At 37.9% G+C, this 24,926-nt stretch overlaps 1 protein-coding gene across 1 annotated transcript in view; it reads left to right on the top strand.

Moving 5' to 3' along the window:
• The window catches only part of LOC132525123 (solute carrier family 22 member 10-like), a 38,827-nt gene extending 26,761 nt beyond the window's left edge, over positions 1 to 12,066 (top strand). Inside the window, exons 3-10 of the mRNA XM_060157640.1 lie at positions 955 to 1,109; positions 1,212 to 1,380; positions 2,728 to 2,851; positions 3,317 to 3,432; positions 6,467 to 6,681; positions 8,757 to 8,865; positions 9,648 to 9,851; positions 12,006 to 12,066. Coding sequence (XP_060013623.1) covers positions 955 to 1,109; positions 1,212 to 1,380; positions 2,728 to 2,851; positions 3,317 to 3,432; positions 6,467 to 6,681; positions 8,757 to 8,865; positions 9,648 to 9,851; positions 12,006 to 12,066 — 1,153 coding nt within the window. The remainder of the gene's footprint in view (positions 1 to 954; positions 1,110 to 1,211; positions 1,381 to 2,727; positions 2,852 to 3,316; positions 3,433 to 6,466; positions 6,682 to 8,756; positions 8,866 to 9,647; positions 9,852 to 12,005) is intronic.
• Positions 12,067 to 24,926: the final 12,860 nt, after the last annotated feature.

Below are 24,926 nucleotides of genomic sequence, written 5' to 3'. Positions count from 1 at the left end.
GCAATTAGTTTGATGTGATTGTTTTGGGATTTTCTTTCCATCTACCATTTCATTTTTTGTTTTCTAAATTATTTTCTTGATGATGATAGTGATTATGAACATGATTATTTGGTGTTGTGTTTGTTCTTATGTATCCCATTTTCTGTTTGGGGGGAAATTATTTGATTCTATTTTAAAATATTGCAGAGGAATTCCTAATACCAAACACTGTCTGTCTGTTTTTATTTCAGACAATGGGCTTATATTTACATTACCACATCTCGTTTAGTCCACGATGTCTCTACTAAGACCCTCTTCTCTTGATGCCCAATGAAAGACAAAATTCACTTTTCCTTATTTGTCTTTCACATTCTTTTTCCCTTCATTCTCCATTTTACATAATTCTTTCCTGTGAGAGGTTGATACAATGGTCACTGTCTGGGTTATGGCGCTCCTATATTCTATTCTAGGAAAGCACATTACTTGAGGTTTATAAATACAGATTCAACGAAGGGTGACTCTTACATAAATCTTCAACAACTTTGATGCATTGCTTCACTGATCATTTGTATCAGTTGCATCTTCACCTGTCTGGTGCTAGAGACCAAAGTACACTTTTAGCTCACTATACAGACTCTCCACTATGGTAAATACATATGTTAGTACAATGAATGCTCATGGTATATTCCAATTTTCAACACTGTAGTTTCTTTCGTATGGTATCACTTCCTGTCAGAGTCCTCCTGGGGATTGGATGATGAAGTTTTAGTATAGTAATGTTAGTCTGTAAACCAGAGTGTTAATATGAAGCGATTTCCATTGTTGATTTAGCTCTTGTTTACTCAAGGTTTCAGGTACAAAGAATCACTTGCTAAAACATTGTCTAAATTTCAATGTATGCTTTGTTTTCTTAATTTTTTTTTTACCACAAATTATCATTGCTCCCATAATCTAACCTGCCTCTCTGTTTCTTAGGTTTGGAAGAAAGTTGATTCTCAGGTGGTGTTTGCTCCAGCTCGCCATCTCTGGGACCTGTGCAGCCTTTGCTCCCACCTTCCTCATTTACTGCTCACTACGCTTCTGGTCAGGTTGTTCTGCTGTGGTCATCATAACAAATAACTGGATGCTCAGTAAGTCAACAGTTTTGATTTTCTTGATTTTCCAAGCCTTGAATTTAACCTTGAAATTTCACCCTTATGTGACATTAATATCCCATTTGGGTTTTCTTTCAGTTGTAGAGTGGACAAGGTCCCAGTCAAAAGCCATGGTAATAACACTGATAACCTGTGCCATTAGTATTGGACAGATAATGCTGGGAGGACTGGCTTTTGTCTTTCGAGACTGGCATACCCTGCAGCTGGTGGTGTCTATACCATTCTTTGTCTTCTTTTTCTCCTCAAGGTATGAGCCTCTCTCTCACTCCACTTAAGGGAACCTAGGATGAAAATGCATATTGAATTGGGATATACTGATTTTCTTATTCCCTGGACCATTTCCTGTTGTTTTGACCTAAACCAGCATTTCTCATTTGTTCACTCTGATCAATTTGAGATTTGAGAAGTAGAATAGGGAGTAACAGTGATCTTCCTTCCAGGGAGCTCGAGGTATTTTCTGCCATTTTGCTTCCTAAGTCTTACCCAGTATTGTGGTCATTTAGTTATTCCAATATTATTTTTCTTATAGACTTGAAGATATACCTTCAATTTTTTGGCTTTGGAATGAATAAGGTACAACAAAGTTTTCCATGATTTTCTATGTTGCAGATGAAATTGGATAAAGGAAGAGGCAGAAAATTTATTCATAGAGCAATTTAACAAAATAGCAATAGAATTTCTCCAGAAGTGAAAATGACAGCAGATTGGACGACTTACATTACGTGTTCAACACTCCCTCTTCCCTTAAATAATTTTAACAAATATTTATTTATGGATAATTCCATCCCTACACTTAAAACCACTCTAGGGAGAATTAGCTTTAGTAGATCGCAGAAAGATGACTACAGGATTAATAGAGTGAGATGAGTACAGAGAGAAAGAAGAGTGTAATCCATGTCAGACTCATCTGCTAAGTCATTCTTTTCTCATAACAAGGAAGATGTGCTTATTGTTTCCATTTAGTTATAAGAAAACTAAAGCAGATGTAAATAAGTGACTCATTTATGTAGTTAGTTACCGACACTTCTGGTAGTGGCAGGAGTATTCTCAATATTTGTTGGCCTAAAAGTTTACATAATTTGGGGACTTCTTTTGTCAAAATAATATACATTATATACACTATATATAATAATATATATATAATATACATTATATATACTATATATAATAATATACATTATATATACTATATATAATATACATTATATAATAATATATATATAATGTACATTATATACACTATATATAATAATATATATAATATACATTATATATACTATATATAGAATATATACTATGGCACAAATTTGCCAGATCTCATGCTAAGCTTTGGAAGGGAATTATGCAAGTGAGGGACTCTCAAACTTAAGCTTCATAAGCCTCTTGGAAAATCTCCTGGTGAATAAGCAGAGAGGCAATTTGAAAACAAAGTGTGTGATCCTATGCATGTAGTACATTTTTGCCTTCCATCTAATAGCCACCACTTCAATTGGTGGTGGATATTGGATGGTAGGCAAAAAGCCTATGTTGTAATTAACCGTAGGACGAATAGCGAGAGATAGCTGCCTGCACTAGTGTGCCCGTCTCTCATCAGGTGGCTGGTGGAATCTGCTCGGTGGCTGATTATCACCAACAAACCAGATGAGGGCTTAAAGGAACTGAAAAAGGTTGCACACAGAAATGGAATAAAGAATGCTGAAGCAGCCCTGAACATGGAGGTGAGCAGGAAGGGGAAGGTGGTCATTGGGTTGGAGAGAAGATACAAATTGACACGTGCCTTCTCCTTATTAGAGACAAACTGCTTTTCTAACAAGGGCAGCTAGTCGAGAATGCAAATTCCCTGGTCTTTCATGGCCATCTCATAGAAAAGAAGCTGTGAGCACTGTACAGAGCTTCTTCCTATAGCTCAATTCCTGATCTGACTCTAAACCCTATGTACTCTCCTGGGTGCCCTACCCACCTCTGTGGCCTCATTTTCAAAATATCATTGTTGCCATTTAATTTCCTGGACTCTCCCTTAACTCCCTGCATCCTTCTTCATACCATGTTCACTCCTGTGATTGCATGTGTAATATGTTACGTTATAAAGAAAGGGAACACATCTCTCCTCTCCTATCGGGTGCCAGTGCTCATCACAGTACCTGGCACTGTATTGGCAAATGACACGTTTGTCGTTCTTGAAGGGTTTGAGAGCGACCATGCAGGAGGAGCTGGAGGCCGCACAGACCAAAACCACTGTATTTGACTTGTTCCGCACACCCAACCTGCGTAAGAGGATCTGTCTCCTGCTCTTTGTGAGGTGGGCGCCACGCAGTGCATGACAACATTCAAAGAGTGGGGACATGAATCTATGTATTTCATAGGTTTTAACAGTGCTGTGAGAGGGAGGCGCTGATTTGGAGAAAAAATGAGGAAATCACACCAAATAACACACACACGGAACTGCTTATATGATGAAATTTAGTTAGGTCATTTCACACTATCAGTCTTTTCTCTGGAGATGGATGTTGAGAACTTCCATCACAGTACAGATTTGGGCACTTAATTTTCTGCATTTTTCTTTCAATTTTAATTGAAGCAAACGTTGCAAACAGAAACATGAAGAGGTCAGAAATATCTACAAATCAATGAATATGTCAGTATGTAAAAAGGTAGCCAACATACAGATCAAGATAGAAAATCCTAATTCCCCAAGACTTCCCCTCAACTCTCTGGTTCAGCAATATTCACCGCCTCCACACCTTTGCGCGACACTGTTCTCTGCTCACCGCCCTCTCCTGTGCCAAATAAAACTTAACAGTGGTTCTGATCTCCTTCACTGCAGATGAGTGTTGCCTGACCTTGACCTTCACATAATATAAATGATAGAAGGGTTCTGTGACAGGTCGTCTCATGCTCATTCATGAAGATTCATCCATTCTGTTGCACGTGACAGTAGGTTGTTCTCCTCCCCAGTGCTTTAGTCTCCTTTGGATGAATACACTACAATTTCTTTATGTACTTCAATATCAATGGACTTTTATTTGTTTCCAATTTGGATACAGTTTTTTGTGTGTTAGCACAAGGGCTTCTGTTAAAGTCTTGCTCATTATCTCTTGAGGGGACATAAGTATTTACTTTGGTATCGTCAGGAGGAGAAATTTTAAATTCTGAATTTTTGAAGATTCACACACATGGACAAAAAGCACACAGGACGATAAACACCCACTGCCAAGCTTAAGAAAGTGACTATTGAATAGTATAATTTATCTTTCCCGGACATATCCTAGTAGACTGCTTATTCATTTAATTCCATTGTGCTTTTTGACCTTTTCACATCCACTAGGACACAGACTTACGTTTCTGAATTCTAGATAATCAGAGTGGAAGGAAAAAGTACCTACAATGATAGGAAAAGACCTGTTTGCAATTGCTGTGTTCTGTGATGTTTTCTTCTATTTTCTTTCTAAACATCTTTATTGGCGTACAATTGCTTTACAATGGTGTGTTAGCTTCTGCTTTATAACAAAGTGAATCAGTTGTACATATACATATGTCCCCATATCTCTTCCCTCTTGCATCTCACTCCCTCCCACCCTCCCTATCCCACCCCTCTAGGTGGTCACAGAGCACCGAGCTGATCTCCCTGTGCTATGCGGCTGCTTCCCACTAGCTATCTGTTTTACGTTTGGTAGTGTATATATGTCCATGCCACTCTTTCACTTTGTCCCAGCTTACCCTTCCCCCTCCCCGTATCCTCAAGTCCACTCTCTAGTAGGTCTGCATCTTTATTCCCGTCTTGCCCCTAGGTTCTTCTGACCTTTTTTTTTCTTTTTTTTACATTCCATATATATGTGTTAGCATACGGTATTTGTTTCTCTCTTTCTGACTTACTTCACTCTGTATGACAGTCTCTAGATCCATCCACCTCACTACAAATAACTCAGTTTTGTTCCTTTTTATGGCTGAGTAATATTCCATTGTGTATATGTGCCACATCTTTATCCATTCATCTGTTGATGGACACTTAGGTTGCTTCCATGTCCTGGCTATTGTAAATAGACCTGCAGTGAACGTTTTGGTACATGACTATTTTTTTTTTTTTTTTTGCGGTACGCAGGCCTCTCACTGTTGTGGCCTCTCCCGTTGCGGAGCACAGGCTCCAGACGCGCAGGCTCAGCGGCCATGGCTCACAGGCCCAGCCGCTCCGCAGCGTGTGGGATCTTCCCGGACTGGGGCACGAACCTGTGTCCCCTGCATCGGCAGGCAGACTCTCAACCACTGCGCCACCAGGGAATCCCCGACTATTTTTGAATTATGATTTTCTCAGGGTATATGCCCAGTAGTGGGATTGCTGGGTTGTATGGTAGTTCTATTTGTAGTTTTCTAAGGAACGTCCATACTGTTCTCCATAGTGGCTGTATCAGTATACATTCCCACCAACAGTGCAAGAGGGTTCCCTTTTCTCCACATCCTCTCCAGCATTTATTGTTTGTAGATTTTTTGATGATGGCCATTCTGACCAGTGTGAGGTGATATCTCATTGTAGTTTTGATTTGCATTTCTCTAATGATTAATGATGTTGAGCATTCTTTCATGTGTTTGTTGGCAGTCTGTATATCTTCTTTGGAGAAATGTCTATTTAGTGTGATGGTTTCTTCTATGGCAATACCTAAATCTGTCTCTCTCTGGGTGAAATAGATCTTTTATGTGGACTCCTTTCCCTTAGATGCTCTTTGGGTAAAAGGTAGATCCTCAGTGGGAATCTTTGATTCCATTTCTGATGGTACAGTTGGTACATGTTTGCTTTCCTGAATTCTTACATTTTCTTTTAGCCCCAAGAACTCTGATATGAACTTTAAATTTCCCAGAACTGTGTTTGAAACCAGGACACTATGCTCCCAGTCAAGGGGACACAGGTAGTTTCTTTGCAGTTCCAGTCACTAGTTGAGGAAAGGGAAATGCTTTACAGTATTGGGGTTGGCGGAATAGAGGGAGGACTCACAGCATACAGACAACTCTCAAAAAGAAATGATTTCCCTAAATTTTAAGTTTTAATGCTTATATATTCAAATTCTCTATACCATCCAGTTTGGTGATTGAGTCAGGTTATGTTTTCCCGTCACTGCTAACTCTATGCTTAGGGACTCAAAAAAAGAAAGACAAAAGGAATATCATTTTCCTTGTTATTTTAATGGTAAATTTATCACCCTAAAAGGAAGTGTTATACAAATCAGACTACACCTTAATTGTTAAACACTGATCATTGGCTACCTGTGTCAATATAATAATCGACTGCAACATGTTGGCTCTAAATCTTACAGCTTGTGTCTTTCCTCTTTTGTTCACTACAGATTTGCAAGCACAATACCCGTTTTTGGCATCTTTATCAATCTACAGCACTTTGGGAGCAATATTTTCCTGTTCCAGGTAATCTTTGGCGTTCTCACTGCCTTAGCCCGATGTCTTGCACTTCTAGTATTGAATTATATGGGCCGTCGACCAACTCAGATGCTTTTCATGTTCCTGGTGGGACTTTCCATTTTGACCAACACGTTTGTGCCCCAAGGTGAGAGAAGACTGGACTTTGGGGAAAAAAGTGTCTTTTTCCCACCCTTCAGGGATTGTATTGGTCACACTTGTCTGAAGTCAGGTTTAAAAAGAGGTACCAGGGACTTCCCTGGTGGCGCAGTGGTTGAGAGTCCGCCTGCCGCTGCAGGGGACACGGGTTCATGCCCCGGTCCGGGAAGATCCCACATGTTGCGGAGCGGCTAGGCCCATGAGCCATGGCTGCTGAGCCTGCGCGTCCGGAGCCCGTGCTCTGTAGCGGGAGAGGCCACAACAGTGAGAGGCCCGCGTACCGCAAAAAAAAAAAAAAAAAAAAAAAAAAAAAAGGTACCAGTTATGTGCTAAGTATTCCCCCCAAACCAATCTGATGGTTTATGAGAAATTCTGCTAAAAATTTTTCGGGAAAAATACTAAAGGTCAGCGAGGGGCAAATCAGGCATATGTTCATCTCATCACATTGTGAAGTGTCTTAAACTGGTACAATCTATCCCAGATTATTTCTCTAAGACAGCAATTGTTTACCTGCCTTTTGTCCATTCACACTTCAAATAACAAGTATGGAGGAGTGAGGCCTTGCAATGATCCCCCAGGTGAGGACACAGCATGGTCACTCCCTCTGTTTGGGTTCTTCATTACCAGCTTTGATGACTAGTCACTTCCCCATCTCTACATACCCACATATGAATGTGGTGTTAAGTCACCATGACTGCAGCTCTTGCTCATGAGAGTCTCCCAGGAAATGAAAAAAATCCCCCTTTTTCAAGGAATGAAGGAGTGAACAGTTGGAATAGAATTTAAGCAGATTAAAATCCTTGTCCGGGGCTTCCCTGGTGGCACAGTGGTTGAGAATCTGCCTGCCAATGCAGGGGACATGGGTTCGAGCCCTGGTCTGGGAAATCCCACATGCCGCGGAGCAACTAGGCCCGTGAGCCACAACTACTGAGCCTGCATGTCTGGAGCCTGTGCTCCGCAACAAGAGAGGCTGAGATAGTGAGAGACCCGCGCACCGTGATGAAGAGTGGCCCCCGCTTGCCACAACTAGAGAAAGCCCTCGCACAGAAACGAAGACCCAACACAGCCAAAAATAAATAAATTAATTAAAATAGGTATTAAAAAAAATCCTTGTCCATTCCCTGTTAGATTACTTTACAAGTTAATAGAAAAGTGATATGATTAGTAGAACCTTAGTGAGCGCTATGCTTCACCATCTCCCAATGCAAGAATATGCTTCACAGCATTACAGATGGGCGGACTCTGCTCTTTAGAATATCCTTAATGATGCAGGCTTACTCCCTTACACGAGAGTTCTTTCCAATATTATAAAGCTATAATTAGATTTCTTTTTATACTGTGCAGAAAACTGTTCCTCTGAAATTTTTTTTAGTGGTCCCCAATTCTTTTTTTCCAAATAGAAGTTTCCGTTCCTGGTTCCTCATGTCTAACACTGATGTAGACCCAGCTTCTCTTCAGCCTGTCCACTAACAGAAAAGCCCTGTCCCTCTATTACTCTCTTGGGCCATACTCACCCCATGGCAATGCTGTATCTACACGAGGTTGACTGACTCACTGAGGTTTGTCTGGGACTTTCCAGGTTTTATTAATGAAAATCTCACATCGCTAAAACCTCCTAATTCCCAGGAAAACCAGGATGACTGGTCACTTTAAATTCTGCCCTTTAATTGTAAAGTCCTCAAGGTTAAAGCTGAGGCTTAGACACAGTAACTGTCCACGTGCCAGTCCTACCTCCTATAATAAGCATAGAGCAAGTACTGGACAGAATAACTAAAAGCAAATTTCTGCCACACTCACCTCTTCTTCTTCTTCTCTGGCAAATCTCAGATATACAGGGAGATTTGCTACAATTAACCGAGATAATTTTATGTACATTTTACAACCTATGTTGATAACTTTATCTTTCTCAGTTGATAAGACTCCATGATCCTGCTACTGTGATATTTTCTACAATCTATTTCAAACATACAAATAACCTGTAGAGTTGTTTGTCCTGAATAAAGTTGGTGGTTGCTGATTCCTTTAACACAGCGTTCTTAATCTCACTGGTCTTCCTCTCTCTAGAAATGCAGACCCTGTGTGTGACTTTGGCAAGTGTGGGAATCAGCTGTGGTGCCGCTTCTATCACCAGTTATTCTGTCCACTGTAATGAACTCATCCCCACTCTCCTCAGGTATAAGGATTTTTTATATCCTTCCGAAGCCTGAGTAAAGATTGATATATAGTATCCAGTAGTTTAATATAATTTGTGGTTTAGGAAAGGGACCAGGAAATTGTTCTAATTCCACTAATAATAAGGTAGTAGTTGCCCATTTGTAAGTTCCAGTTATGAGTGTAAAACAGAAATATAAAGCACCAAACATATTAGAAAATAAAAACAAACAAAAAAAGTGGATTTAACCTTAATTACTGTGTCCTTGAGGTTGGCTTTGGATACGGATTTTCTAAAAAGTGACTTTTTATTGTTTATTATCTAATAGCTGTAAACTGTACTACTTAGAATAGAAAATGAAAAATCAAAAACCAAGAACTTTGAATATCCCTCCAGGGCCAAAAAATAGGACTTTCCCAGCTAATTGATGCTTATTGTGGAATAACATAATAAGAAATGTTAATTATAAAGCAATTATTTGTAATAGTAATAGTAACAATATACTAAAAAACAATTATCACCACAGTTTATCAGAAAAGCTGACTTGGTGTCGGGTACTGTGCTAAGCAGTACTTCAGTACATCTGTTTTTATTAAAATGATGAAAACGCGTCTTAACACATTTTGACCCTGTCAAAGACAGCTAGAAAATCACAGAGCAAATCACAAAAACCAGTGTTTCGTAAAGCCCACATAGGTAATAATTGTGTTTTAGTGTGTTCCATAATCACATCAAAATAATAGATCATAAGTTACACGTGTGGATTTTTACTGGATTATTATGTATTCTTGTTTATCTTTCAGGGCAAAAGCTTTGGGATTAGATGTAATGGCTAGTAGGTGTGGGTCAGCACTGGCTCCCCTCTTGATGACCCTGGTGGTGTATCTACCCACTCTGCCCTGGATCATCTATGGAGTATGTCCCATTATTGCGAGTCTTGTTGTCCCTTTCCAACCTGAAACCAGAAATCTGCCTCTGCTTGACACCATCCAGGATGTGGAAAATAAGTGAGTAATGCTTCTAGCCATCCCCTGGGAGAGACTGTGTGCTTTGGGTCTGTGAGTGAGAAAGACAAAACACAGAGTGGGTCCCTCAGATCACTGGAAAGGCTGAGCCTGCCTGGGACACTTCCATCTTGGGCCATGGCCTTCACAAGTGGCAAGGTCATTTCTAACCATTGTGAGTTCCAGTCTAGACTGCAGAGATTCCTCTCTGCCCTGTTCTCATTGGTAGTTTTAGTGCTGAAGAGACAGTAATTAGCTCTACTGTGAGGGCATATCCTACCTGCCCTCATGATAGTATTTCATGATCCTCAGATCCATAAGAGCAGGGGATATAAAGGGAAAAGAAATGGGATGACCAGTGAAGGAACAGTGTTAGGAAGATCATGTTGAGTTAAAGACTGTTTGATGATGGCCGTTCTGAAAATCTACAAACAATAAATGCTGGAGAAGGTGTGGAGAAAAGGAAACCCTCTTGCACTGTTGGTGGGAAAGTAAATTGATACAGCCACTATGGAGAACATTTTGGAGGTTCCTTAAAAAACTAAAAATAGAACTATCATATGACCCAGCAATCCCACTACTGGGCATATACTCTGAGAAAACCATAATTCAAAAAGAGTCATGTACCACAATGCTCATTGCACCACTATTTACAATAGCCAGGACATGGAAGCAAACTAAGTGTCCATTCACAGACGAATGGATAAAGAAGATGTGTCACATATATACAATGGAATATTACTCAGCTATAAAAAGAAATGAAATTGAGTTATTTGTAGTGAGGTGGATGGACCTAGAGTCTGTCACACAGAGTGAAGTAAGTCAGAAAGAGGAAAACAAATACCGTATGCTAACACATGTATATGGAATCTAAAAAAAAAAAAAAGGTTCTGAAGAACCTAGGGGCAGGACAGGAACAAAGATGCAGACGTAGAGAATGGACTTGAGGACACAGGAAGGAGGAAGGGTAAGCTGGGACGAAGTGAGAGAGTGGCATGGACATGTATACACTACCAAATATTAAATAGATAGCTAGTGGGAAGTAGCCACACAGCACAGGGAGATCAGCTCGGTGCTTTGTGACCACCTAGAGAGATGGGATAGGGAGGGTGAGAGGGAGACACAAGAGGGAGGAGATATGGGGATATATGTGTATATATAGCTGATTCACTTTGTCCTACAGCAGAAACTAACACACCATTGTAAAGCAATTATACTCCATTAAAGATGTTAAAAAATTTTTTTAAAGAAAAAATATAAAGACTCTCTTTGATAAGATAATAAAGAAATAAATCTTGTGTAGGCGCTTGTAAGATTCAGGCAAATTTTGTCACTACAAGTAATGGAAAGTATCAAGGATAGGGGAAAAAAGAAACTAGTAAAAGTCTTTTAATATGAGAAATACGCTACCTTCGTAACCTAGGGCCTCAATAATAAAGTTCCACAAACTGAGTGAATTAAACAACAGAAATGTATTGTCTCACAGTTCTGGAGCCTGGAAGTCTGAGCTGAAGTTGTTGGCAGGGCCATGCTCCCTCTGAAGGCTCTAGAGAAGGGTCTGTTCCAGGTCTCTCCTGGTTTCTGGTAGTTCCTTGGCTTGTGGCAGCTTAACTCCAGTCTCCACATGGCATCTCCCTGGCATGTCTCTACGTCCAAATATCCCCTTTGTATAATGACACCAGTCAAATTGGTTTAGGGGCCCAACCTACTCCAGTATGACTTCATCTTAATTAATTATATCTGCAAGAACCATGTTTCTAAATATGGCAATCTCATATTCTGAGATACTGAGAGTTAAGGCTTCAGCATATGAATTTTTGAAGGGACACATTTCACTGCATAACAAATGGGGTTAAGATTTTCAACTCACCCCTTGACTTTCCAAAGGTGTCTTTGGTCAGAGGTCTAAAAAGACCAAGTGAGAGTAGCACTTTCTAACTGCTTTCTTGGGTCTGCACAGTCAGCAGAGCCTTTTGCAGGATGAGTGTCAATCTCTCATGAATTTTATTGGATTATAAAAAGCTGATGGTTAAGGATCAGTTTGTACTTGTGCACGGATGGCATCCAAACTTACTTTTATTATTTTCTATTTTTTAATGTGTGTTTTTATTTGCTAACTCGTTGGTTGATTTGGTTTTTTCTGTTTTGTTTTTCCAGCAAAAAATTCTCAAGAGAAGCACATGAAAAAGATTTCTACATTAAAGTGACAAAATTTTAAGTGGATTTCATGAGATGACTGGTGAGGAAAATAAAAATACGCAGAAAAAAAAGGGAGCTTTCCTTTATCTTTACATACTAGCAAGGAAGTATACTGGAACATGAATCTCATTTACAATCATGGCATTAATTTGCAATTAAACATATGATTTCTTGGAACATGTAATTCCATGATCAGAAAAATGGTGCCCACGTAGAATGTTAGGAAACATGTTTTCCTCTTGTATTCCTGAAGGAGTTGGCGTAAAATGGGTAATATGTCTTCCTTAAATATTTGGTAAAATTTCCACTGTAGTTTTCTTTGTGGGAGAATGTTTAACTATAAATTTATTTCATGTAATAGGTATAGGACTATTTAGTTTATCTTTTTTTCATTAATAGTTTCTCTCCTTATCATGGATTTTATTTTCCTATAACTTTACTTACCTGATTTTTGATGGATGCCAAGCACTGTGTCTTAACTTCTTGGATGCTAGATACTTTTTATTCCTAAAAATATTATTGAGTTGTTTGGGATATGCCTAAGTGACTTGAAAACACTGATCTTTTTGGGTCTGGGGGAAATCCTGTGGAGTGTCTACCAGGCAGCTGTTTGGACTCATCCACAGGCTATCAATACTGGTAAGGGGCTGAAGAACCATGGGCAAAAGGATTGTCTGGAGTTATCTCCCAGCTTGCTCACCAAATATGTAATCAAACCAGGTTTGTTTGCCCGTCGAACAACAAGCCAAACACTGAGTCACTGACGTTTGCAACAGAGAAAGTGTTATTTGTGAGGTAGCCAAGTGAGGACACAGGAGAATAAATCTCAGATATGCATCTCCAAAGGCCAGAGGCTTGAGATACTTATGATATAAAGAAACAGAGTGGTCTCAGGCATTTGGAAAGGTGATTGGAGATTGGGGAAAGATGAAGTAACTCATTTCTGTGCAGGCCCAGCTTTAGGGTCAGTGGGCTCAACTAGTCTTAGCCAGGTGTATTGGGCAGGAGCTGACTCCAAATTTTTGGAAAACAACTTAAGCCCCCATTACTCTAGTGACTCATACATCAGAAGTATTATCTATAGGGGTGGTTAGAAGTCTGATGATAAACTATGTAGGGTTCATGAAGTTTGGAGGGTTTGCAGTTAGAGAAAGCGGAAAAAATACAAATGAAGTAGGCTTAATCAGTAAAGGCAGGTTACAAGCAGAGGGTTTTCTAAGAAACTCTTCCCTTATCTGCTGCTATGTTAGACACATTCAATGATTTCTGTTAAACACCAGCTTCCATTAATCCTATGGAGCATGGTTTCATAATTTCTCCCTCTTCATCATCTTTCTCTCTCTTGCTACCAAACTTTATGTGTTTCTCTGCTTCCTGTTAATTTCCCTTTTGTCCTATTCTTTATTTTTTCTTTAAAAAATTTTTAATTACGGAACTTAATTATCTACAGAAAACAGTTTTAAAAAGACACATATATACACCATATATACCAAAATTAAACATATATGACTAGTTTGCTGTGGTACAGAGCTTCCCTTACAAAAGGAGGAGGGTTCTGATCCTGAAGAAGATAGAGTAAGCATACTGAATCTGTTCTCTTTTGACTAAATGCACCATGAAAGAACTCATGGGGCAACTATTCTAGACTGTGAAAGTATATATAGTAATATATTATCATGTCTTAAAAATAATAGCACAAAGTGGATGGGGGAGGAAATAGAGCTCTAGAGGAGTAAAGTTTCTATATATTATGGAATTCAGTGAGTATAAATATGAAGTAGGTTCTGATAGCCTATGCTGTGTATTATAACCTCTAGAGCAACTACTGAGAAACCACTGAGAAAAAAAAGAGTTTAAAATAGTTAAATAAATTAAATGATACACCAGAAAATATTTATTTTAAAGGTGGTATTAAAAGAGGACTAGAGGAATAAAATAGTCATGAGACAGAAAGAAAAATAAAATCAAAATAATTGATGTGATTCCAACTGTATCAATAATAATATTTACAATCTAATTAAAAGCAGAGACTGGCTGGATGAGAAACAAAAATATCCAACTCTATGTTGTCTACAGGAAATAGACTTTAGACCTAATACCAATAGATTGAAAGTAAAAGGATAGAAAAAGAAATACCATTCAGACCGCAACTGCAAGATAGCTGGTGTGACTATATAAATATCATACAAAATAGACTTTCAGACAACAACTGTGACGAAAGCAAAATCTGCACATTTTAGGATGATAAATAGGTCAATTAATCGAGAAGATATAAGAATTATAAATGTGCATAAATGTAACAACAGAACCCTAAAATAGATGAAGCAAAAACTGACAGAACTGAAGGTAGAAATAGAAAATTCAACAATAATAGTTGGAAACATCAATATCCTGCTAAATATAATGGATAGAACCTTTGTTAGAAGGTCAGGAAGTGTAAAGAAGACTTGAACAATGCTATAAACAAAGAAGACCTAACAAGTATAGAACACTTCGCCTAAAACATCACAGTACATATTCTTCTCAAGAACTCATGGAACATTCTCCAGAATAGACCATAAATTAGTCCATCAAACAAGCTTTTAGACACAGTAAAGGATGGAAATAACGCAAAACATGTTCTTCGACCACAATAGAATTAAATTAGAAATCAACAACATAAATTTTGAGAAATTTACAAATATGAGGAAATTAAGTTATACACTTCTACCTAACCATTAGTTAAAGAAGAAATCACATGGAAAATTAGAGAATTTTTCAAGATGAATGAACAGGAAAACATAACATAACAAAACTTATAGGATGCACTAAAGCAATTCTTAGGGGAAAAGACATGGAAGAAAATGACTATATTAAAGAAAAAGGAAGAGCACAAATCAGTAATCTAACCTTCAATCTTTGAACTTGAAAAAGAAGAGAAAACTAAATCCAAAGAAAGCAGAAGGAAGGTAATAATATTAGTACAAAGATAAAAAAGAGAGAGATAATAGAAAAACAATGGAGAACAATCAGTGAAACCAAATTGATTCTTTGAAAAGGTGAACAAAATAGGGTGAATAAAACTTTAAGTGCCTTAACCAAGAAAAGAATTAGAAGAGACTCAAGTTTCTAAAATCATAAATAAAAAAGAGCAGATAGGTAATCCTGTGAACAACTGAATGCCAAGAAATAAGATAATTTGATGAAATGGACAAATTCCTAGAAGGGCAAAATTTACCAAAACTGACTCAAAGAAGGAATAGAAAATCTGAATAAGACTATAAAAATTAAAGATCTTAAGTTACTACTTTAAAACTTCCTACAAAGAGAAGCTCAGTCTAATTTACCTTCACTGGTGAACTCTACCAAACATTTAAAAGGAATTAACATGAATCCTTCACAAACTCTTTTAGAAAATAGATGGGAAGTGAGCAAAAGAAAGGGAGTTCACCCTGGTAAACAGCATATATGCCTTTTCATTTTGTTGATTATTTCCTTTGCTTTTTGAAGCTTTTGAGTTTTATGTAGTCCACTTTTCTATTTTTGACATTGTTGCCTGTGATTTTCATGCCAAAACCAAGAAATCATTGCCACCAACTACGTCAAAGAAGTTTTTCCCTAGGTTTTTCTCTGAGGAGTTTTAGAGTTCCAAGTCAGTGTTTACATCTTGCTTAAAAGTGGAATATTATTTGTCCATAAAAAAGAAGCAAATCCTGCCATTGGGACAACATGGATAAGCATACAGACATTATTATAAGTGAAATAATCCAGTTACAGAATGACAAATATGGCATGATTCCACTTATATGAGGTTTTTAAAATAGTCAAAGTCATAGAAGCAGAGAGTAGAATGAATGGTAGTTGTCAGGGGCTGGGGAGAGAGAGAAGTTGGAAATTGTTTTCCAATGGGTATAAAGTTTTTTTATTCATGATGAATAAGGCCATAGTTAACAATACGGTATTGTGCATTTTATATGTTAAAGGGGTGGATCTCATGTTGTGTTCAATAAAAAAAGATTACAAAGGAACAGAAGGGAATTTTTCCAGGTGATCAATATGGTTAGTACCTTAGTTTAGTGATGGTATCATAAGTGTATGCATATGCACAATCTCAACAAAATGTGAAATTATTTGGTATATCAATTATACCCCAGTAAAACTAAAAAGGAGAAAATACAAAGAACCTACACACAAAAACAACAACAACAACAACAACAACAAAAAAAGAACCTACAGAAATTCTCACCCTAAATGATGAAAGGCTGATTTCTTTACCATAAGTTCAGGGAAAATATAATGATGTCAGCTATCATCATGTATATTCAACAAAATATTAAAAGTTCTAATGAGGGTAATTAGAGAAGACAAATAAATAAAAGATAACCATATTCGAAAAGAAAAAGCAAAACTGTCTTTATCTGTAGATGACATAATTTTGTATGTAGAAATTCCCAAGGATCCACTAAATATCTGTTAGAAGTAATAAATGAGTTTATGAACTTTGCAAAATACAAAATAAATTGCAAAAATCAATTGTATTTCTTTACACTAGCAATAGACAATCCAAAAACAAATCTTTTTTTTTTTTTTTGAACCCATGTCCCTGCATCGGCAGGTGGACTCTCAACCACTGCACCACCAGGGAAGCCCCAAAAACAAATCTTATAAAAATCAATTTACAATAGTATCATAGGGAATAAAATACACAGAAAAAGTTAATAGGAGTGCAAGAATTGTCCACTGTAAACCAAAACACAGTGTTCTGAGAAAATAAAGAAGATCTACATAAATGGAAAGATAGCTCATATTCTCGTATTGGGAGGCTTAGTGTTGTCAGTAAAGCAATACCCCCAAGTTGACCTATAGTTTCAACAAAATTTCTATCCAAATCTCAACTGGCTTACTTTTGGGCAGAATTGACATTAATTGTCAATGTATAATATCATTGTCATTAATATTGATATGGACTCAAGGACCCAGATTGCCAAAACAATATTGGAAAAGAAAAATAAACTTAGAGGACTTTCACTTTACAGTTTCAAAGGTTACTGCAAATCTATAGTACAGTGTGATTCAGGCATTAGGATAGACTTTAACATAAAGGAATAAAATTGAGAGCACAGAAATAAACCCTAAAGTTATGGTCAATTGATTTTTAACAAAGGGGACCAGAAAATTCAGTGGGAGGAAGGAAGTCTTCAAGAAATGATGCTTGGGTAAGACAGGAATAAAGACACAGACCTACTAGAGAATGGACTTGAGGATATGGGGAGTGGGAAGGGTAAGCTGGGACAAAGTGAGAGAGTGGCATGGACATATATACCCCACCAAATATAAAACCGATAGCTAGTGGGAAGCAGCCGCATAGCACAGGGAGATCAGCTCGGTGCTTTGTGACCACCTAGAGGGGTGGGATAGGGAGGGTGGGAGGGAGGGAGACGCAAGAGGGAAGATATATGGGAACATATGTATATGTATAACTGATTCACTTTGTTATAAAGCAGAAACTAACACACCATTGTAAAGCAATTGTACTCCAATAAAGATGTTAAAAAAAAAAACCCCACACAGTTATGGTCAATTAATCTATGACAAAGGAGGTAAAAATACACAATAGTGAAAAGATAGTCTCTTCAATACGTGGTGCTGAGAAAATTGGACAGCTACATGTAAAAGAATGAAAATAGAACATTCCCTAACACCATATAAAAAATGAACTCAAAATGGATTTAAGACCTAAATGTAAGACCTGAAACCGTAAAACTCCTAGAAGAAAACATAGGCAGAACACTCTTTGACATATATTATAGCAGTGTTTTTTGAATCTGTCTCCTAAAGCAAAGGAAATAAAAGCAAAAATAAACTAATGGGACCTAATTAAACTTACAAGCTTTTGCACAGCAAAGGAAACCTTCGACTAAATGAAAAGACAGCTTACCGAATGTGAGAATATATTTGCAAATAATGACCAAGAATTACTATCCAAAATATATAAACAGCCTATACAACTCAACATCAAAAAAGAAAAAAGCCAGATTAAAAAGTGAGCAGAAGGGCTTCCCTGGTGGCGCAGTGGTTGAGAGTCCGCCTGCCGATGCAGGGGACATGGGTTCGTGTCCCGGTCCGGGAAGATCCCACATGCCGCGGAACAGTTGGGCCCGTAAGCCATGGCCGCTGAGCCTGCGCGTCCGAAGCCTGTGCTCCGCAACGGGAGAGGCCACAACAGTGAGAGGCCTGCGTACTGCAAAAAAAAAAAAAAAAAAAAAAGTGAGCAGAAGACTTGAATAGACATTCTTCCAAAAAGACATGCAGATGTCCAACAGGCATATGAAAAGATGCTCAATATCCTCAAACAGCAGAGAAATGCAAATTTAAACCACAATGAGACGTTCCCTCACCCCTGTCAGGATGGATATCGTCAAAGACCACGATAAGAGATGTTGCCTAGTATGTGGAGAAAAGGGAATCCTCGTACACGGTTGGTGGGAATGTAAATTGGTGCACTCACTATGGAAGTTTCTCAAAAGACTAAAAATAGATCTACCATATGAACCAACAATTCCAGTCCTGGGTATTTATCCAAAAAAATCCCCCAAACACTAATTCAAAAAGATACATCCTTGATTTTTTGTTATAGAAATTAAGCAATATCCTGATTAGCTTTCCATGTAAGTTACTTTTAGAAGTATTGTGCTATTTTGACCATCTCCGCATATCTCTGCAGGTCAAGCCCTCGCCGGCCTGCCACCCCAAATTTGCTGCTTATTTTAATAAACTGCTCATCTTACTTTGACAGTAAAAAAAAAAAAAAAGAAATGATGCTTGGAGAAATAGATATACACATACAAAAAGTTTCAGGACCTCTATCTTATACCATAAACAAACAAGTCTCAAAATGAATCATAGACTTAAATATAAGAACTAAAACTATTAATTTTCAGAAGAGAACATAAGAGCAAATATTCACAATTTTGGTTAGACAATGATTTCTTAAATGTGACACAAAAGAACAAATGATAAAAGAGATTGACATCAGAAAGATAGCAGGATAGGAGGTCCCAGCCCTCCTCTCCCACAGTAACACCAATTTAACAACTGTCCATGATGAAAATTCCTTTATGAGATACCTGGAATCCAGGTGAGAGGGTTCATCAGCGTGGTGCAGCACAGAAATGAGAAAAGCCCTGTTTGAAAGGGTGAACAGAAAAGTTCCACTTTCCTCCCAACAAGTCACAGAGCAGCACTGAGAAAGATCCCCTTGGCCCACAAGTTCTTTCACTGGTGAAGGAGAGAGAAAGACTCTGGATTCTAGCATCAGGCCATAACCATGGACGTCACCAGGCAGCCTGCCCAGGGTCCCTGACAACTGGACTGTACAGAGTCTCTGGCCAAGCTGTCTGGTGCAGACTTTTCCCTGCCTAAGCCAGTAGGTAAAGACTGGAAAGTGTGACTGCTTCTTCAAATGGGCAGACAGAAATGCAAGGCTGCAAGGACCATGAAGACTTGGGGGAATATGATACAACCAAGGAAACAAAATGCAGCTGCACTAATTGACCCTAAAGAAATGGATATCTATGAACTGCCTGACAAAGAATTCAAACTAATCATCTCAGAGAAGTTCAGGCAGATCTTTAAGTTGCAATGAAATGATGCTAAGCAGCAATATGAAAGAATAGGAAAGTGCAAATCTCACTGATAAAGGGAAAGGGAAATATATAGACAAATAATAACGTAATACTGGACCAGTGATATGTAAATTACCTTTTAGCACTGACATAAAAGTTAAATAAAAACGTATTGGGGCTTCCCTGGTGGCGCAGTGGTTGAGAATCCGCCTGCCGATGCAGAGGACACGGGTTCGTGCTCCGGTGTGGGAAGATCCCGCATGCCGTGGAGCGGCTGGGCCCGTGAGCCATGGCTGCTGAGCCTGCGCGTCCGGAGCCTGTGCTCCTCAACGAGAGAGGCCACAACAGTGAGAGGCCCGCGTACCGCAAAAAAAAAAAAAAAAAAAAAAAAAAAAAAAAAAAATACAACGGGGAATCATCTCAACCTCTTAGAATGACTATGATGGAAAAAAATTTATGTTTTAAGGCAGGACGAGAAATTTTAAGCATAGCATATTCCCTGCCCATATTGGGCTCTCCTTAGTAGGCAATGTGCTTCTGCATTATACATTAACCAGACCTCCTGAAAGGAGGGAATGCATGCTTGATTTAACAGGTCATGGTGACCTGCTGCTTGCTTGGTATGTGCAGAACTGGACTATGTATCTTTGGTGAACTTGATGTAAAATGTCAGTGTGTCATTTTGATGCAAAATTCTTTGTCTCAAAGATGTATGTGACTGTGCCTTTGACCTAACAAACAGGAGAGGCTTCAGAATTTTCTGGAAGGCTTTCTCCTGGGTTATAATGCTCAGCTTGGCTCGAATAAAATTCTTTATTTCTCCCTTTTGATTGAAGATTGATTAATTTTCATCAGCAGCTCTCATCTGAAAACGAGAGATAATAAGTTATGCTCAGTAAAGGGAATACTTGTACACTGTTGATGCTGATGTAAATTGGTACAGCCACTACAGAAAACAGTATGAAGGATCCACAACTTTTTTTTTAAAACACCATAAAATCCAGCAATCCTACTTCTTGTCATATATCTAAAGGGAATGAAAGCAAGATAATGAAAAGTTACCTGCACTCTCATGTTTATTGCATCATTATTTACAATAGCCAAGATATGGAAGCAACCTAAGTGTCCATCCACAGATGAATGGACAAAGATATGATATATGTATAAAAAATGGAATATAATTCAGCCATGATAAAAATGGAAGTGCTGCTCTTTGTGACAGCATGGATGGACCTTGAGGACGCTGTGATAAGTGAGATTAAGTTAGACAGAGATTGACAGATTCTGTAGGTAACTTAGATGTCAGATCTAAAAAAGAAAAAAAAATTCATGGAACAGAGTAGGATAGTGGTTATCAGGGGACGGGGGAAATGGGGAAACGTTCAATGTTACAAACTTGCAACTAGTAGATAAATAAAGTCTGGAGATGTAATGCACAGCTAGTGATTATAGTCGACAATATTATTTTATAAATGTCAAACTTGATAAGTTAGATCTTAATTGTTTTCAATACAAAAAATAAATAATAAATTTCTGACATGAATAAAGTGTTAGCTAACACTATGCTGGTAATCATACTGCAATATACAAATGTATCAAATCAACATGTTGTGTACATTAACCTTATACAGCTTATATGTCAATTATATTACAATAAAGAACAAGCAAACAAAAACTTGAAACAATCCAGATGGTCTTCCCCAGAAGATTGGTTAAACTAACTTTTGCATATACATTTTGTGTACTCACCAATAAAAAGAAAACAAACTATAGATAAACATAGCAACTTGGATGGATAGCTGTATAATTTTGCTTAGTGAAAAAAGCCAATTCCAAAAGATTACAAATCAAATTATTTCTTTTTTAAAATTTAAAAAAATCTGCTTATTGAGATAAGATTTATATAAAATTGTGTACATTTAAAATGTACAACATAATGATTAGATATAGGTACATGTTGTGAAATAATTACCACAATAAGGTATGTTAACACATCCATCACCTCACATAGTTATATTTTTTTGTTGGGCACTTTAAAAATCTAATATTTTAGGAACTTTCAAATTTACAGTAAAATATTGCTGACTCTAGTCAACAAGCTGTACATAACATTCCCAAAACTTATTAAGTGTAAACTGGAAGTCTGTGCCCTTTGAACACGTCACTCAATTCTGCTACCCCTGGCAACCAACCTGGTAATCACTTCCCTGTTTCTATGAGTTCAGGCTTTTTAGATTACACATATATGGAAGGTTATACAGTGTTTGTCTTTCTCTTTACTTTTTTTTTTTGGCGGTACGCGGGCCTCTCACTGTTGTGGCCTCTCCCGTGGCGGAGCACAGGCTCTGGACGCGCAGGCTCAGCGGCCACGGCTCACGGGCCTAGTCACTTCACAGTATGTGGGATCTCCCCGGCCCGGGGCACGAACCTGTGTCCCTTGCATCGGCAGGCAGACTCTCAACCACTGCACCACCAGGGAAGCCCTGTCTTTCTCTTTATGACTTATTTCACTTAGCATAATGCCCTCAAGGAGTCATCCGTGTTGTAAATGGCAGGACTTCTTGACTTTTCACATGGCTGAATAATATTCTCCATATTATTTATCTATTATACCTCTATCTGTTATATTTCATCTATCTATATCTCATAGGTGGTACATACATATATTTTTCTAATTCACTTATTGGTGGATACTTAGGTTGTTTCCGTGTCTTGGGTATTATAAATAATGCTGCAATGAACATGGTAGTGCAGATATCTCTTTAAGATGGAGATTTCATTCTTTTGGTTAAGTACCCAGAAGTAGGATTGTTGGATCATATTGTGTTTATATTTTTAATATTTGGAGGACCCTCCATACTGTTTTCTTTAGTTGCTGTTCCAATTCACATTGCTATCAGTTGTCTACATGTGTTCTTTTCCTCCACATCTTCACCAGCACTTAACATCTCCCCTCTTTTATACAATAATTGTTCTAACAGGTGTAAGGTAGTATCTCACTGCAGATTTGATTTACATTTCCCTGATGACCAGTGATGTTGAAATCCTTGTCATGCATCTGTTGGCCTTTTGAATATCTTCTTTGAAGAAATGTCTGTTCAGTTCCTCGGACCATTTTTAAATCAGATTGTTAGGGTTTTTTTTTTGTAATTTGATATATAGTTTATGTGCAATATTGTGTCATTTTCAGGTGTATAGCATAGTGTTTCAGGGATTTTAAAGATTTTTTCCATTATAGGTTATTACAAGATATTAGGTATAATTTCCTGTACACAGTAAATCCTTGTTGCTTATCTATTTTATGTATAGTAGTTTGCTTCTGTTAAACCCATACCCCTAATTTGTCCCTTCCCACTCCCTCTCCCTTTTGGTAACCATAAATTTGTTTTCTATGTCTGTCAGTCTGTTTCTGTTTTGTATATATATTCGTTTGTATTATTTTTTAGATTCTACATGTGACTGATATCATATAGTATTTGTCTTTCTCTATCTAAGTTACTTCACTAAGCATGATATTCTCTAGATCCATCCATGTTGCTACAAATGGCAATATTTCATTCTTTTTCTTGACTGAGTAATGTTCTGTATATACATATGGAATATATCTTCTTAATCCAGTCATCTGCTGATGGGCATTTGAGTTGCTTCCATGTTTTGGCTATTGTAAATAATGCTGCTACAAACATTAGTGTGCCTGTATCTTTTCTAATTAGTGTTTTGGTTTTTGGGGGATGTATACCCAGGAGTGGAATTGCTGGATCATATAGTAATTTCTTTTCTAGTTTTTTTTGAGGAATCTCCACACTGTTTTCCATAGTGGGTACACCAAATTACATTCCCATCAGCAGTGTACGAGGGCTCCCTTTTCACCATATCTTCACCAACATTTGTTATTTGTGGTCTTTTTGATGATAGCCATTCTGACAGCTGTGAGCTAATACCCCACTGTGGTTTTGATTTTCATTTCTCTAGTCATTAGCGATGTTGAGCATCATTTCATTTGCCTGTTAGTCATCCATTTGTCTCCTTTGGAAAAATGTGTGTACAGGTCTTCTGCCCATTTTTGTTCAGATTATTTGTTTCTTCAGTGTTACAAGCTGTTTATATATTTTGGATATTAACCCCAAGTCAGCTGCATCAATTGCAAATATTTTCTCCCATTTTATAGGTTGTCTTTTTGATTTTTGATTGTTTCATTTGCCGTGAAAAAAGATTTTAGTTTCATTAGGTCCCATTTGTTTATTTTTTATTTTATTTCCATTACTCAAGAAGGTAGGTCAAAAAACTCTTGCTGTGATATATGTCAGAGAGTGTTCTGCCTATGTTTTCCTCTAAGAGGTTTATAGTATCTGGCCTTACATTTAGGTCTTTAATCCATTTTGAGTTTAGTTTTGTGAATGGTGTTAGGAAGTGTCCTGATTTCATTCTTTTACATGAAGCTGTCCAGTTTTCCCAGCACCACTTATTGAAGAGGATGTCTTTTCTCCATTGTATATTCTTGCCACCACTGTCAAAGATAAGGTGACCATATATATATATATATTTTGCAGTACGCGGGCCTCTCACTGCTGTGGCCTCTCCCGTTGCGGAGCACAGGCTCCGGACGTGCAGGCTCAGCGGCCATGGCTCACGGGCCCAGCCGCTCCGCAGCATGTGTGATCTTCCCAGACCGGGGCACGAACCCGTGTCCCCTGCATCAGCAGGCGGACTCTCAACTACTGCACCACCAGGGAAGCCCCAACATCATTCTTGATGGTGAAAAACTGAAACTATTTCCACTAAAATCAGGAACAAGACAAGAGTGCACACTCTCACCACTATTATTCAACATAGTTTTGAAAGTTTTAGCCACAGAAACCCGAGAAGAAAAATAAATAAAAGGAATCCTAAGAGGGAATGAAGATGTAAAACTCTCACTGTTTGCAGATGACATGAAACTATAGAGTTTCCTAAAGATGCTACCAGAGAATCCTAAAGGTGCTACTAGAAATCTACTAGAGCTAATCAATGAGTTTGGTAAAGTAGCAGGATACAAAATTAATGCACAGAAATCTCTTGCATTCATATACACTAATGGTGAAAAATCTGAAAGAGAAATTAAGGAAACACTTGCATTTACCATTGCAACAAAAAGAATAAAATACCTAGGAATAAACCAACTAAAGGAGACAAAAGACCTGAATACAGAAAACTATAAGATGCTGGGGAAAGAAATTAATGATACAAAGAGATGGAGAGATATACAATGTTCTTGGATTGGAAGAATCAGCATTGT

Source organism: Lagenorhynchus albirostris, chromosome 9 (genome assembly GCF_949774975.1).
Source record: "Lagenorhynchus albirostris chromosome 9, mLagAlb1.1, whole genome shotgun sequence".
Lineage (NCBI taxonomy): Eukaryota > Metazoa > Chordata > Mammalia > Artiodactyla > Delphinidae > Lagenorhynchus > Lagenorhynchus albirostris.
This window is presented reverse-complemented; position numbering and strand designations above follow the sequence as displayed.